The sequence below is a fragment of the Magnolia sinica genome, chromosome 1 (assembly GCF_029962835.1).
Source record: "Magnolia sinica isolate HGM2019 chromosome 1, MsV1, whole genome shotgun sequence".
NCBI classification, from domain to species: Eukaryota; Viridiplantae; Streptophyta; class Magnoliopsida; order Magnoliales; family Magnoliaceae; genus Magnolia; species Magnolia sinica.
This window is the reverse complement of record NC_080573.1, coordinates 121,817,987-121,833,807: the sequence shown is the minus strand read 5'-3', so window position 1 is coordinate 121,833,807 and position 15,821 is coordinate 121,817,987. Positions and strand designations below refer to the sequence as shown.

Genomic DNA, 15,821 nt, shown 5'->3' with positions numbered 1-15,821 from the left:
CTTTTCTATTAATTCCTACAGTGTATCCCACTTTATGATATGTTCGGCCGGATTTTTTTATAAGGTTATCTTTGGGGCAGAACGTACCTTGTAAATGGTACTAGTTTCCTACAGAAGTGGCATGTTCTGATACTTTTGGGTGATCTGTTCTCTTTCAAAAAAAAAGAAAGAAAAGAAAATAGGAATGATGTGATATGTGCCCATCTTTCGAAAGGGGGAGTGATATGATACTCATGCAAGTACGACGCTTGATATGAGGCACTCAGAAATTGCACAGTGGCATCCAATAACTCAATTTGAACTGACTGATTGGTGGACTCCACTGTCGCCTAGTAGCAATCCAAAAGTCAGATTGATTGAGCAATCCTAACCTTTGATTCCTGAGATATCTAGCACTGGTTGTAGAAAATTGTCTACTCTTCAAAGCTTTGTAGGGGCAACAACCACCATATAACTGAGGATTGAAATGCTGTAAGGTTAGCATCTAAACTTCAATAATGCAATTGTGACTTTTAACTGTAAACAACACTACAAAATACAAATTACAAAGAAAACCCATTTGTAATTTCACATGCTCTTGATGCTTGTTTTGGAAATAGGGTGGCTTTTTTGATAACCATCTCCATGCATTAATGCCATGGCTTTTTCATCTGACTTCATCTTTTGCATGAACTCTGAAAATGAACCTTGTAAGTATGTTTGGAATTCTTCACTTAAAACGCTGTCATTTTCTCCTGACATCCAACATTCATTACTTGCTCTTTCCATGCCATACATATCCGTAGATCTTTGCCTAACTGACGTTGCTTTGTTTATCGAATCATTTGAAATTGGGCTTCTCTGGGGAATGGATGGAGCAAGATCTGTATATGTCCATGTACGTGCATGCTGCAGCTGGTCATGAGGCACAATGTCATGAAGCATGTCGCCTTCTAATATCCGTAGCACCTACATTCGCATCATTTTTCCACATTAAAAATACAAAAACACAGAAATATTGCATTTGAATAGCTAGCTGGGAAATTGAGATCATAGTATGAACCTTGGACATTCGGGGTCGTCTTTCGGGGTCTTGCTTGATACATAAGCTAGCTGCATGCATCATACATTCCACTTCTTGGGCTATGTAGTCACTGTCTAATCGAGGATCTATCATCTGATGGACCATCTTCTTTTCTACCATCGGTCGACCCTGCATTAGTGATATCAGAAACAATTTCAGCTCTTTAAATTGAAATGCTGAATGTGAGGAAGTGTTACAATCCCATCTTATTCCTGGGGTGGTTTTTATGGCCATGATTGATTAGCGCAACGTTCTTTGTGTTGATCGAGTGCATTTAATCTAGTGCAGACATGTCTTGTCTCGGTTCAACTGAATCAAGCATTGGTTAGACCAAAAGGGGTGAAGTTTTCGATCGCATGCTATCCACTTTTGGACGTTTCGGTTCAACCCAAGATTTGCGAGTTAGTTCAGTTCGGTCTAACCGAACGTCTCATGGTTCGACCATCCGAATGCGTAAGTGCGGGTTTTATTTCTAATCAGGTATGGGAAGTGTATAAATTCTCTTGCAATCGCAGTTAGGATTAAGAGTTTAAACGAATTAAAAGATTCGGGTTTTTTAAGAAAGAAACTAGGGTTTCATTTATAAATTGTTCAATCTCTTGTATTCTTCTAATTATATTGGATTGATTATCATTTTGTGCGGTTAATTTTTCCCATGAAAGTTTTCCATGTAAAATATCTATGTTCTTTGTATTTGTTTGAATTTTTTATTTTTTTATTACATTTTTTTTAAATTTTTATTTTTTATTATTTGATTTGAGATTGCTTCTACACCCAACGCTTTGTGAGATGCATGAACCATCTCATGCAGTGGTCAAGCTTGGGCCATCTCTCACTAATATGAACCGTTCATCTGTAAGACTTATTATGGAATGGGCCATGACCCAGTATTTTCCTTGTCTGCTGATCCTATCCATCCTATTGGTGGCTTCCAAATGATCAATTACAGCCAAGTGTCCACATTTGACGGGGGTAATTGACCGGTTAGAGTCATCTGATGGGGAAAGCTTTTATGTCCTGTCCACCATTAGGCCCACACCATCTGAACAGTTTGGATAACCATTAGCCACAACTAAAGAACGGCCCAGATCCTGCACAAAAATGGGAGGCTGGACTCAGGCGTGGGTCTGTAAGTAACTGGGCGTGGCTAATTAACAGCACTATCTAATTCTCCTATTGTGCACGTGAGTTTCTTACGTACCCATTCAGGCAGATATTGTCGTCCCTGAGTTCTAGAGAAATCAATGGCCTTTAGGCCACTCACGAGTTCCATCAGCAACACTCCAAACGCGTACACATCAGCTTTCTCTGTTATTTGCCCAGTACGAGTGTACTCGGGGGCCAGATACCTACACAAACATTACTCAAATGTCAATCATATATGCAAGAGAGCCCACGGTTAAAAGACTAGTTCGGTCTTGAGTCGAGGTGGGGCTCAACCGAGTCAGGTCTAACTCAGTCTTTGGAAGCATCCAATAGGATCATCTTCTTGCCACAAACAAAAAATTTCTGTTTATTGCAATTTAATTGGGCCACATCACCACACACTGCATTTGATGTTGGTGAATTTCCTGGGAAAGCATTTGGCATGATGTTCTTGTGCTGGGATGCAAGGTGGGGTCCACCGTGATGTTTATGGGAAATCTAACTCGCCCATCCATTTTCAAGCTCATTTTAGGACATTTTATAAAAAAATGAGGAGTATTCAAAACTCAATTGGGCCATACAAGATGAAACAGGTAAAGGAATTCCTACAGTTGGAACCTTCCTAAGCTCTACTTCCTTAATATTTATATGCCATCTAAATGGTTTATAGGGTCATTTTCACTGGGATAAGTGAAAATATATAAAACTTAGATTGATACAAAACTTTTGTGGCATATAAATATTTCAATGGTGGTCACTAAATTCTCACTGTTTCCTCTCGTGTGGCTCATTTGGGTTTTGGATCCATCTTATTTTCATTCGCATGTCCTAAAATGAGCTCAAAAAATGGATGGATGGGTTGAATTTCTCACAAACATAGCAGTAGGCCATACCCTAAATCCTTGTGCAGTTACTTGATGCCAGACATTTTTAGGAGAAAATCCGGCGCATTTGATAACACATGAGCCATGATAGATTATATAATGTCATTCATAACATGAATCAATTACAATGCAGAAAAATAAAAATTTTCTGTTTATAGCAAACAAAAGATCCAAATATAAAGTAGTCTTGGGATGTATCGGACTCACGACTGTTATAACCACGAGTCAGCCCTTTAAAAGGGACTCGCGTAGATGCTTTAGACAAAAAAAACAAAAAAAAAAAAAAAATCGACGTCCCGTACCAGATGAAAGGACTGGCCGGGCATCTACCGCTTCAGTGACGTTGTCAAATAGGAAATGATCACATCAACTTAACATCCGAGCCGTGCAAAGGTAGACAGATCACCTGGTGCCGAAATCGAAACGATCCAGTCATCAGATGGGCCAAACACATACGATGAGTCAGACCATCGACTGTACGTTGATTTAACCGGTGTGGCCTACCTCATCTTTAACATCTCCACCATGTATACTAATAATATCAAAGATGATAAGGACCATTGATCTATCTACTGCTTCATGGACATATTTCAAACCTCTGCTCATTTAAATCTTTTCCAGTCCTGCATACCTAAGGCCCAGGCCAGCCTCAGTAAGACTATCCCCGGAACAGGGCCATAGCTTAGGGGTTTAGGGCTGCACCTGGGCTAATTACGGCCCGGACCTATCTCAGCCCGTTGCTACACCCATTTTGTTAGTTACCACTTAAACCCGGTCATTTCAGTCCATATGGGGTCAATATAGCCGTATCGTTTATGATGGAAACGGTTTATATCGGCCCACTTTGGATTATATTTTAATGGTTTTGATGGTGGGAGGAGTTACGCTTACCCGAGTGTGCCGACCACACGTGTCTCCTCAGCCGAGTCCCCGTCCGCTTGCCACCTTGCTAGCCCAAAATCACCAACCTACATGCATTGCCATGTCCACTTGAATACGATTATTATTTGAACGGCTATGATTTCATAGACCGAAGAGATGAAACTTGGACACCTATAACAAAACTTTGCTATTTGTGAGTTCATGATCCTATAGTGAAAAGAAGGCCCACTTGATCCATCCATCTAATTATTTGATGAAGCCTGTGTGGCCCACTTGTTATGATCACCAATAGCAAAAGTTTTTATTGTTGGTGAGTAAAGTAAAATGGATAATTTCTGTATACTAAGATGGAAACTGACCATAGGTTCGAAGTCATGGGTAAGAAGGATGTTGTTAGGCCTGAGATCTCTGTGGACAATGCACCCCACACGACAATCTTCATGAAGATAACGTAGCCCTCTTGCTGCTCCAATTGCAACTTTCAACCTATCTTTCCATGCCATTACCTCCTTTGATTCCTTTCCTGTATCAATCAATCATCGTCTCAGTTTACTTCTTGATCATCATCAAACTCTTATGTGGGGCCCACATGCGCAATCCAGGCCATTTACTTGTGGGGCCCATTTTAAATTGGAGAATTCGTCAAACCATTATGTGGGGCCCACATTGGTGGTCCAGGAAATTCACTTGGTGAGGCCCATTTTAAATTGGAGAACTCATCAAACCGTGATGTGGGGCCCACATTGGTGATCCAGGAAATTCACTTGGTAGGGTTCTACAGTAAATTGGAGATGCCCCATGAATCTCCATTGAGGGCCATTCGATTTGAGTCAGCATTGTACATGGACGATTGGCAGTAATTCTCCATTTACTAGCAGTCGATCAGATGGATAGGATCATTTGATAAGAAAGATATCTGGGTATGGCCCACCAGACTTACCATACAAGTGATTGTTGAGGGACCCATTGCATGCAAACTCATAAACAAGCAGCCACTCCTCCTCCATGCAATAACCCACCAACATCACCAAATTCCTATGCTGTGCACAGCTCAAAACCTCCACCTCAGCACAGAACTCCGACGCGCCCTGCGCACTCACCATCTTGTGCTGCTTCACCGCCACCACCTGCCCATCTGCCAACACCCCTTTGTAAACAGGCCCATATCCTCCCTCCGCCAAGAAATTTTCATTCGAAAATCCATCCGTCGCAGCCTCCATTTCTGCGTAGCTGAACTTCCTTGGAGGCTTACCGAATATAGGTGCATTATGCTTGCAGACAGAACACAAGGGTGGAGGGGTTGGAGGCTGTTTGATTGAGATAGAGATGGCTCGCCTTATGCTAGAGGTCCGATCGAGCGGTGCAGTGATTCGAGGTGAAGATGATACTGTGATGGCCTTGGCCTGTTTGATTTCCCTACTGAAACTCCTTCTGCTGTTGATTAGAGCATTTGATTCATCTGGTCCATCTAAATGCTTTCTTGGCCGTGGTATATCTGCAGATCGTCTGGCTGGGATGGGAACTTTCGGTGGCTTCAGTTTCTCTATCTGTTTGACGCCAATGCTTCTGCTGTTGCCTGTTTCATCATGTCCATGAATGTTATTGAGATCCAGATCGTTCGTTGGGTGGGCCCCAGTGTGAAAATGACCAACGTCTGTGATTAAATGTACATGGATGGCCCAACAGATGAGTGGGCATGCTTGATTTTTTAGCAAGGCTAAATTCACTTGGGGACCCACCTGAGGTGGCCCAGATCGGAAGCGGATTGGCTGGTGTACCACACACCAGCGATATAGCTGGTGTGGGTACGTGTCGTGCGAAGACGAGCGCTGATGGTCCTTGAGCTCCGATTGTACCAACGGTTCCAAGGAGATCAAAGTTACATGGGCCCTAAAATGATGTATTTATTATATCCACACCGTTCATCCATTTTTCGAGATCCTTTAATTTAGAAATAAATCATATATAAATCTCAAATGGACCACACCACAAATAACAGCGGGGATAATGATTTTCACCGTTAAAACATTCGTAGGGCCCACCATAACATTTATTTTCCATCCAATCTGTTCATAAGGTCACAAAGACCTGGATGAAGAGGAAAAACAAATATCATATTGATCCAAAACTTCTGCGATTCAATGGTAGACGTTCAATCCCCCACTTCTTTTTGCAGTGTGGTCTACGTGATATTTACTTCTGTCTTACTTTTCGGCTCAAGCCTTACGACGAGCTCGTCAAATGGATGGACGGTTTGGATATAACACATAACTAATGATGGGACCCACAGCACTTGCTGACGTCAACACACCAGCTAGATCGCTAGTGTGTGGTACACAATCGGTACATGTGGGACAGTTACATTGGACGGCTGCAGATGCACAAGTGTCCAACAGATTTAATCAAGATACAATGACAAGGAAACAGAGAATAACACTTACCATAGTTATCGATGGGCGTCTCTCGTGTGGGCCCACCATTGTTGAATTTGGACACCCACTTCAGTTCTTGTGATCTAGCTCTAGTAGCCGTTGATCGGGACACAGCTGGACTTCGACATTGATCATCGTCGCTGAAATTCGTGACCCGCCTCAGCTCATGTGATTTAGTACTAGAAGCAGTAGGGCGTGGCTTGGTTGGACTCCTGTATTGCTCATCACCGTCCAATTTTGACACCCTTGTCAGTTCTTGTGGTTTAGAACTAGAAGCAGTAGAGTGGGACCCATCTGAACTCCTGCATTGATCATCACCGTCGAATTTTGATACCTTTCTCAGTTCTTGTGATCTAGTAGTACTAGAAGCTGTCAATCGGGACATGGCTGGACTTCTACTTTCATTTTGGTTGATCAAGGACTTGGACGGCTGATAATTCGCCACGAAAGGTGTGGCCCGACGATCATCTTCTCTCTCTTCGCTAGATATAGTGCCCCACTCGTCCGTGTTTGCACTCTGGCTATCCAAGCCAAGACTACTTGGGGTGGTTGTGGTTTTAGAATCAGAATGGTAGATGGGAAGCACGTTTGACATGTCTACAGCCGTAGGATCATTGTGGGGCCCACTTGGGTCGATCTCATCCGATGGTTGCGATCGTGAGTTTGCTAACCTTATGATCTTTGGGATGGCGTGATCTATTAGTATGATGTTGCAATCGGCCAGTTGCTTTAAGCAGAAATCACCTTCCTTCTTCAAGCGCCTATATATAGTGTAGAGAAAATGGTCCAGTAAAACATGGGGAAACTTGTATGTCAATCTGGACCGTCCAAATGGTGGGCCTCACTGGGGATGGAGCAACACGTGGCACGTGTGTACAAGATCCAATTGGACAATCCTAACGATACGTTTGGAAGACGAGGTGGTTAAGTCAACCGAATCGTTCATTTTAAAAAATAGAAAAAAGAAATTAAGTACTTCAGATGAACGGTTAGGATTGTCCAATAGTGTAATTTTGGACTATGGGCTATCCACAGTAGGACCCAATTGCGCTTGCAACTTGGGCAAGCTAAGGAAAAGTGATTGTTGGTCAACGATCTTCCAATCTGGAAGAATTTTGGAGCAAAACCCATCAACGATGTGGCTCGCAAGATAAACGGTTTGGATCGATGAACCATGGCCCATCTCTATCAGACCGGTCCATCAGGACGCAATTGAGACCTTGATACATCAGGACCGCTCAGTTACTGACAGGTTGTATCTAAGCTAGTTATGAGGGTGGTATCCATGTACGAGATCCGAACGGTTTATCTGCTGCAACCTACCATAGATGGGCCATAACCCAAAAACCACACGAGTCCAATGATCCTAGTTGCAGAAATTTTGAGAATTGTAAGTGGACGGTCAGTAAAACAAAAAAGAAAGAAGGTCCAAGCTCTCCAACCAGTACCTAGGATTATCTGAACGGCATTGGGTATGCCCAGAAAGGATAGGCCCAGCAGATGAATGGACCAGATGAATATAAATACAATATAATTGGGATAATTCAGATGATTTTCTATAAGTATACCTATCAAGGATGACCCATGCCGCTCCAAGTTCAGAGGCTTTTGTAGCAACGGATCCCATCTGCGCATCTGCAACGACCTTCACATGCGTTTCCACCTGCACCATCTCTAACATGAGATCCGGACCGTTAATTAGGTGGTCTCCATGGTGAATGACCCCTAGCAAGAAAATCCAACCGGATTTTATTTATCAGGTGGGCCATACACGTGAGTTGTCTGGTCGTGTACCACAGTCAATCATGTTTTAACCATCCATTTATTGTACACATCAGGCCCACCTGATTAGGGCTAGGACCGTCCACTTTTTCGTGGACCACCTAATAAGTGGATTGGTCTTATTGATTTGATTACCTGCTTAACCTGGTGTGCTGAACATAGTTGATTAATCATCTGTACGCAGACCTCGTTGATCTTGTGGGCCCCACTATCACCTCCATTCCCAACGGTTGCTTGATAAGAAGGAACCTCCTTCTCTTGCCGAAGACCCCATTTCTTTAGCAAGGCTGATACAATCAAATTCAACAAACGGTCAGGATGTAACCGTGACCCAGTGACTAGAATCAACGGCGAATATAAAACCAAGAATAATGAAATCTTACAGGTGAGAAAATGGAACCCTGTATGGTTGTTTCCGTTCACGCCAACGGAAGATGGTAGAAGTGCGAGCAAGATCAACGTATCTGTGGCTTTGATCACGTTGCGCACGGCCCACTCAAGCGCGTAATCGGTGATTTCCTTGCTCGCGTCCACAGCTACTACGACCACATCGCCTCCCCATCGCCGTCCCATTCAAATCAACGGCTAATAAACGATGATCAGACTATGAAGATCGATTTGGTCAGTGGTGTTCCTGGGATTGAAATCCAGGTTGGTTTCTTTGTGAGATATTGTCAGTGGTAAGAAGAACTGAGTTATAAATATGTATGAGGGGAGAGAAGATTTAGGAAGGTCTAGAGACTTTAGAGTATTCCCTGTGCTTTTCACGGTTTCTTACATGGTGGTGGTGACACTACACGTAGGGAAAGATCAGCTGCAGTACGGATTCGGTTTGGCTAGTGACCCCAACACTAGACAGCTAGCTGATGTCAAAGCTCTGTGGGCCTCACCATGATGTATCTATTTTATCCATGCCGTCCATACATTGTACGAGCTCATTTTAGGCGCTGATCCCAAAAATGAGGTAGATACGTATCGCAGGTGGACCACACGATAGGAAATAGTGGGGATTGAATGCTTACCATTGAAAACTTTTTGGAGGCCATTTTGGATCAGGCTGATATTTATGTTTTCTCTTCATCCAGGTTTGTATGGACCTATCAACAGATTGGATGGAAAATAAACATTACAGTGGGCCCTAGGAAGTGTTTAATGATGGACATTCAGTGTTAACTGTTTTCCTGTGGTGTGGTCCACCTGAAATTTGTATCTGCCTTAGTTTTGGGCTCATGCTCTAAAATGAGCTTAAAAAAAGGAATGGTAGACACATCATAGTGAGGCCTACATATCTTTGACACCAGCTAGCTGGCTGGTGTTGGGTTCATCAGGGGTGCGGATTGGGTACCACCCCACTGGGGCCAGAGGGAAGGACGGTCCTATAAGGGATCTGTGGGGCCACCATGATGTATATATTTTGATAGATCATTTTAGGGCATCAGCCCAAAAAAGGAGGCGGATTGAAGCTTCAAGTGGACCACACCACATGAAGTAGTGGGGTTTAAATTCATATAATTGAAAACTAACTAATGCCTACCGTGATGTTTCTTTGCCATCGAACCTATTCTATGCATAAGGTCCATAATTGTAGGGAATTTTTAGTCCAAATGGTCCTATATTGAGATGTGGTCATGACAGGAGTATATACAAATCAAATTTGAGAATTAGTAGTCATGAATTCACTTTTCCATTTTTTAGAGGACAAAAATACCCATCAGTCATGGTTGCATCTCGTGCGGTAGGGACACTAGCCCCGTCCAAAATTGAAATTTGACTTATCCCTTGGACAATCAGATCTGCTGATTTTAAATGGACAACTGTGAACTGATGAAAGGGTTTTTTTAGTTCTATGTTTGGATTTATCCGTGGCCCCACAACTACGTTAATATTGTGCATTAATTCTGAACTATTTTCTCTTGTGTAGTTCATCTGTGATAAGTTTTACCCTCAAACTTGGACCGATGATATGAAATTAAAATTTTTTACAAGTGGACAAGATGGATTTGCTTGAAGATAACCCAGTGAGCCCAACATAAAATGTAGATAGGTTGAAAATGTGGAGCCCTTTTGCAAGAGGGCTATTTGGTTGTTTCCTTCTTCCTTCCTTGCTTTTTTCCACATGAGAGGAGGATGATGTTTTTTGGGTATCTTCTTTCTTTCGTTCTTGCTTTCTTTTTTTTTTCTTTTTTTTTCACGGAAAGGGAGGATGTTGTTTTTTTTTTTTTTGCTCCATTCTTGTTTCCTTCTTCATTCGTTTTTTCTTCCTTAGTTTCTTTAATAGTTGTTTTTTTTTTTTTTTTTAATAATTTGGTATGAATGGTGGGAGTTTATAAAAGGTAAGAGGGTGTTAAGAATACAGTAATGGATGAATTTTTATAAGGAAAGTATGTTCTAATGGATGAATTTTGTAATAGAAGAATATTATAATGGATGAATGTGATAAATGTTGAATGAATAAATGTTTTAATGGATGAATTTTTGTAATGAAAGAATGTTGAGATAAATGTTGTATGGTGGATCATCGATATTTACTGTAGATCTCCCATATTTATCGTCGATATTTTCACTATGGATCATTAATATTCAGTATAAATCATTGATATTCACTATGGATCACCACTAATATTATGAGTGGAACGTTGATATTAAGGGTGGACCGCTGATATTAAGAGTTGAACATTGATATTAAGAGTGGACCGCTGATATTTCCACTGTGGATTGCAAATATAGTGAATGAGTCATCGATTTGATGAAAATGGCCTAACTCCCTCGTTACATGTCCGATTTGAGTGATCTCGTACTTATTGAAAAGGTAATTAGATGAACTTTTAAATAGATTTAGAACAATATCATTTGAATACTATTTTATTACCCAAAAGTGGGCCCAATGTTCATCAAGATCACTGTAGATCGCTGATATTCAGTATGGGCAATTGATCTGACAAAAATTGCCATAACTCTCTCGTTATATGTTCTATTTGGGTGATCTTATTCTCCTTGGAATGATAATTTGATAAAATTTTAAATATATTTAGAATAATATTATTTGGGCACCATTTGAGTGCCCAAAAGTGAGCCTCAGTGAATATTAGTAATCCACAATGATCTTGATGAAGTTGGGGCCCACATTTGGGCAATCAAATGATTTCCAAATGAGATTATTCTAAAAACATTTGAAAGTTCTAAATAACATTTCTAATAAGCATAATATCATTCAAATTAGACATGTAACGAGGGAGTTGTGGTTGTTTTCGTCAGATCGATGACCTATAGTGAATATTAGCGATCCACAATGCTATTGATAAACTTTGAGCCTACTTTTGGGTAATCAATTGGTTTTCAAATGAGTTGATTTCAAAGCCATTTAAAATTTCATCAAATTACCTTTCCAACGAGCATAATATCATAAAAATTGAACATATAACAAGAGAGTTATAGCCATTTTTTCAGATCGATGGCCCACAATGAATATCGGCGATCCATAATGATATTGATGAACTTTGGGCCAACTTTTGTGCAATCAAATAATTTACAAATGAGATGATTTTAATAACATTTTAAAGTACATCAAATTACCTTTCTAACAACACAAGATCATCCAAATCAGACATGTAATGAGGGAGTTGTGGCCATTTTTGTCAAATTGATGACCCACAGTGAATATCTGCTATTCACAGTAAAAATAATAGCGGTATACAATGAATATTAGCGGTCCATTCTTAATGTCAGCAATCCACGGTGAATATCAGTAGTCCGCTCTTAATATCAACGGTCCAAAGTGAATATTGACGATCTATACTGAATATAAGCGATCTATGATGAAAATATCGGCGATTTATTGTGAATATGGGCGATCTACGGTAAATATTGATGATCCACCAGACAATATTCATCCATTAGAACATACTTCCATCTCGACATTTTTTTATTATAAAAATTCATCCATTACAACATTTATCCATTACAACATTCTTCTATTACAAATTCATCCATTCTAATAACATTCCATTATAAAAATTCATCTATTAAAGTATTCTTTCACATCTCATTCCCTTTTACAAACTCCCACCATTGACGCTAAAAAAAAGAGTTAAAAACAACTATATATAAAGAAAACCAATGAAAGAAGAAGGAAGATGGAAGGGAACAAAAAACACCATCCTCCTCTCTTGTGAAAAGAAATAATCAAGGAATGAAGAAGGAAACAGGTAAATGACCCTCGTGTAGAATGGCCGCGCATTTTAAACCTATCCACATCTTATTTGGAGCCCACTAGGTTCTTGTGAAATAAATCCAACCCGTCCACATGTAAGGGGTTTTAATTTTATGTTATCAGTCTAAGTTTGAGGGTACAACTCATCAGTAATGGATCACACAGGAGAAAACATTTCATAATTAACCCACAACATTAGTGTAGTTGTGGGCCATATAGAACTATCCGATTGTAGGTAAACAGAAAATAGGGAAAAAAAATCTTATTGCAGGTTCACGACTGTCCAATTAAAATAAATTGATCAGATTGGTTAATGGGTGTGCCAAATTTTAATTTTTTGTGGGACTCACATCCTGTTTTAAAAAGATCTTTTTCTTTTTGAGACAAGAGCCTGCTGTATGAGGGACAACTGTGGTAGATGGGCATTTTTATCATTAAAAAAAGTGATTTTAGAGCTACAAAGCCTTAAGTCTAATCCATAGGGCTCCTATCACAACCATGTTACAACACAATGCCATTTAGAACAAAAAATATCAGCTTCATCCAAAACTTCCATGCCTTGCAAGAAGTTTTCAACGATAAACTTTCAATCCCCACTGCTACTTGTGGTGTGGTTCACATGCATTACAAGAAGTTTTCAATGATAAACGTTCAATCCCCACTACTACTTTTGGTGTGGTTCACCGCAGGCTTTAACCTACCTCCGTTTTAAGCTCATGCCCTAAAATAATCTCTCAAGATGAATAAACTGGCTTGATAAAATATATACATTGTAAGCCCCGTATCCTAGACTGTACTGTTCCATAGACTTCCGCGGTCTTCCCGGTTGAATTTCGGCAACCTTCGACCCTTAACCAGTATTTGCGCGCGACCCTGATTCACACGCTGTCAACCCGAGTCGACTCAAACCGAGACTTGTACTCTAGCAACCGTGCCGTCGCCGCGGTTCCGATGCCGCGACTCTCGCGCCGATCCGATAGTCTGGCCAGGAGATGTGGGCCAGCTTTCAGTGCGAGGAAAAAGCCGCGCATGCGAATTACGAGAGAATCTCTACGAGATGTCACATCAATCAATCAATCAATCAATCCCATCATGTCAAGTGCATGTCAAGTACACATCACCTTTCACCCATTCCCAAGCAACCTCCAAAGTTAAAAAGTCTTTTACACACCCATGCCTTTCTTACACCAAGCAACCATAAAAGTAAAAAAGCTCTTACATACATCACCCAGCACATCCATCATCCATCACCCATCTTTCACTCTCTCTCCCTTTACAACCCTCTCTCTTATCTTCACTTCTCAAAACTCTCTTTCCCAAGCAAGAAAATACCATACGTCCAAGCCTCCCAAGCCCTCCAAGAGAGCCACAAGTGTGACCCACCTTTCCTACCCCTTCATCTCTCATCTCAACCATCCAAACCTCATCTCCTTCGTTGGAATCGAAGCTAAGGAGCTAAGGAAGCCAAAGGAGCAAAAAGATCAAGCGGTGAGTGTTTTGATAGAGTAGTTTTAATATTTTTAAGATGAGCCAAGTGAGGCCAATCGACCAATAATTTGGATCTCACTTGGGACCCTAAGATGTGGCCGATGGCCCACTTTGATTATCATGACCATTCCATGACATAGACCCCATTATGATGTTTATTTTTCTTGTATACCTAGGGTCATCTAGACCGTCTATTTTAGTGGAGAAGGGATCTCCACCATTGGATTTTGATTTAATGGGCCCATGTGTAATGGGACCCACTTGATGTATAATTGGTTGTAAGGGAGGGCCCATAGTGTCGGGGTCCTCCATCACACGTGTCCCACTCCCTATCCCTCTCTCTCCCTCTCTATTTCATTTTCTTTTATAAGATCATGATATGGTTGTGTGGCCCACTTGAATGGACCCCACCATGAGGCATGTATTCTATCCAAACCATCTACATGTGGGGCCCACTTTGTGTGTGCTGTATCCACACCATCCTCCATGAGGTGGCCCACCTAAGCAGGGCCCACCTCTAATTTATTTGTTACGTGCAATGTCCAGCGTCTAGGGACGCTGGACGTGGTTTGGAAAACACAAATATCAGCATGTTTCCAAGCTTATGGGTGGCCCACTTATGTAGGCCCCACCTTGATGCATCTGTTCAATCCACGCCGTCCATCCTCTTCCTCAGACTATTTTAAGCGTTGAGCCAAAAAATGGGGTCAATCTGACTTTCGGGCGGCCATAGCATGGCAAACAGCGGGTTTACCGTTGAATTATCCCCTGTTATTTCTATACACCGAAATAGGCTCAATATTGGGCTTGTTTTGCTTGTCTTGAGCCATGAAGGGCCATTGGACGGAGTGAATTCTCAAGATGTGGACCCCACCTGTGAAAAACCACAAGAAATAAAAAAAATAATATAAACATCAGCAGCAGCAGGCGCTACTGCTGTGTCAGAAAACAGCAGGCGCTGCCTGCGCACAGGGACGGGCGGACGGGCAGCAGCCCACGGGCCCAGCTATGGGCCCCACCATGATGTATATCTGTCATCTAACCCGTTCATTGGGTGTGCCACTCCTTGAAGTGGACCCACCCTAAAGATCAGCCTGATCTAGAGCTCAGGTGGCCCGCATCACAGGAAACAGTGGGATTAAACATCTGCCCTTGGAACCCCTTTTCTGGGCCACAGAAGTTTTGGATCCAGCTGAGATTTGTTCTTCCGATTCATTTGGGTCCATGAGACCTTATCAACGGATTGGATGGTATGTAAACATTATGGTGGGCCCCACATGGAGCCCACAGTGATTTATGTGTTTTACTCCCACAATCCAGGCGAACGGTGGAGCCCACTGTGATATATGTGTTCTATCACCACCGTCCAGGGGACGGTGGGTGTGTACGTGTGCGTGTGTGTGTGTATATATATATATAAAATATTATATTATATATAATATTGTATATACTATATATAAATTATATATTATATTATATATAATATACTGGGTGGTAGGCCTTCATGTGAACACCCCCCCACCATGATGAAAGTGTTGCATCCAAAACCGTCCAACCATCTTAGAAGCTCATTTTATGGGATGAGCTAAGGAATGAGTCAAATCTATAAATCAAGTGGACCTCACCTTGTTATATGTATGGGGCCCATCTTGAGTTAATTGTGGCCACCCATTGAGACCCCACCTTGATATATGTATGAGGCCCATCTTAGTTTATTTGTGGCCCATTGGATGTGCATGTGGCCCAATTGATATACATAAGGCCCATGTGATTACCCATTGTGATGTATTTTAAGGCCCATGGGCTATGGCTCATTGCGATGTACATAAGGCCCGTTGGTGAGGCCATTAATGTGGCCCATTTGACGAATGTAAGGCCTATGTGATACGGCCCATTTGATATATTGAAGGCCCAATGAGATGTACCTAAGGTCC

The 15,821-nt window shown here is 41.5% G+C and overlaps 2 protein-coding genes across 2 annotated transcripts; both read right to left on the bottom strand.

The window, feature by feature from the left end:
- Positions 1 to 455: 455 nt before the first annotated feature.
- LOC131256401 (inactive protein kinase SELMODRAFT_444075-like) lies at positions 456 to 8,069 on the bottom strand. The gene is made up of 8 exons (XM_058257317.1): positions 7,976 to 8,069; positions 6,417 to 7,168; positions 4,916 to 5,551; positions 4,335 to 4,498; positions 3,985 to 4,061; positions 2,265 to 2,412; positions 1,043 to 1,192; positions 456 to 948 (listed from the first exon to the last, which is right to left on the bottom strand). Exons 1-8 carry the CDS (start codon positions 8,032 to 8,034, stop codon positions 568 to 570), a joined length of 2,367 nt encoding a protein of 788 aa, XP_058113300.1. The 5' UTR covers positions 8,035 to 8,069; the 3' UTR covers positions 456 to 567.
- On the bottom strand, positions 8,055 to 8,766 carry LOC131248857 (uncharacterized). The gene is made up of 3 exons (XM_058249344.1): positions 8,573 to 8,766; positions 8,325 to 8,476; positions 8,055 to 8,081 (listed from the first exon to the last, which is right to left on the bottom strand). Exons 1-3 carry the CDS (start codon positions 8,760 to 8,762, stop codon positions 8,055 to 8,057), a joined length of 369 nt encoding a protein of 122 aa, XP_058105327.1. The 5' UTR covers positions 8,763 to 8,766.
- Between the last annotated feature and the right edge of the window lie 7,055 nt (positions 8,767 to 15,821).

Bases quoted from the DNA above. Each gene is read 5' to 3' on its own strand.
- LOC131248857 (XM_058249344.1), bottom strand. From the start codon at position 8,762: ATGGGACGGCGATGGGGAGGCGATGTGGTCGTAGTAGCTGTGGACGCG. The intron at 8,477-8,572 runs GTAAGATTTCAT...TGATTGTATCAG, and splicing joins AGGGTTCCATTTTCTCACCT to CCTTGCTAAAGAAATGGGGT. The intron at 8,082-8,324 runs GTAATCAAATCA...ATCTCATGTTAG, and splicing joins CAGCACACCAGGTTAAGCAG to AGATGGTGCAGGTGGAAACG.
- LOC131256401 (XM_058257317.1), bottom strand. From the start codon at position 8,034: ATGGGATCCGTTGCTACAAAAGCCTCTGAACTTGGAGCGGCATGGGTC. The intron at 4,062-4,334 runs GTCAGTTTCCAT...CAATGCATGTAG, and splicing joins CCCATGACTTCGAACCTATG to GTTGGTGATTTTGGGCTAGC. The intron at 2,413-3,984 runs GTAAGCGTAACT...ATGTTTGTGTAG, and splicing joins CGTGTGGTCGGCACACTCGG to GTATCTGGCCCCCGAGTACA.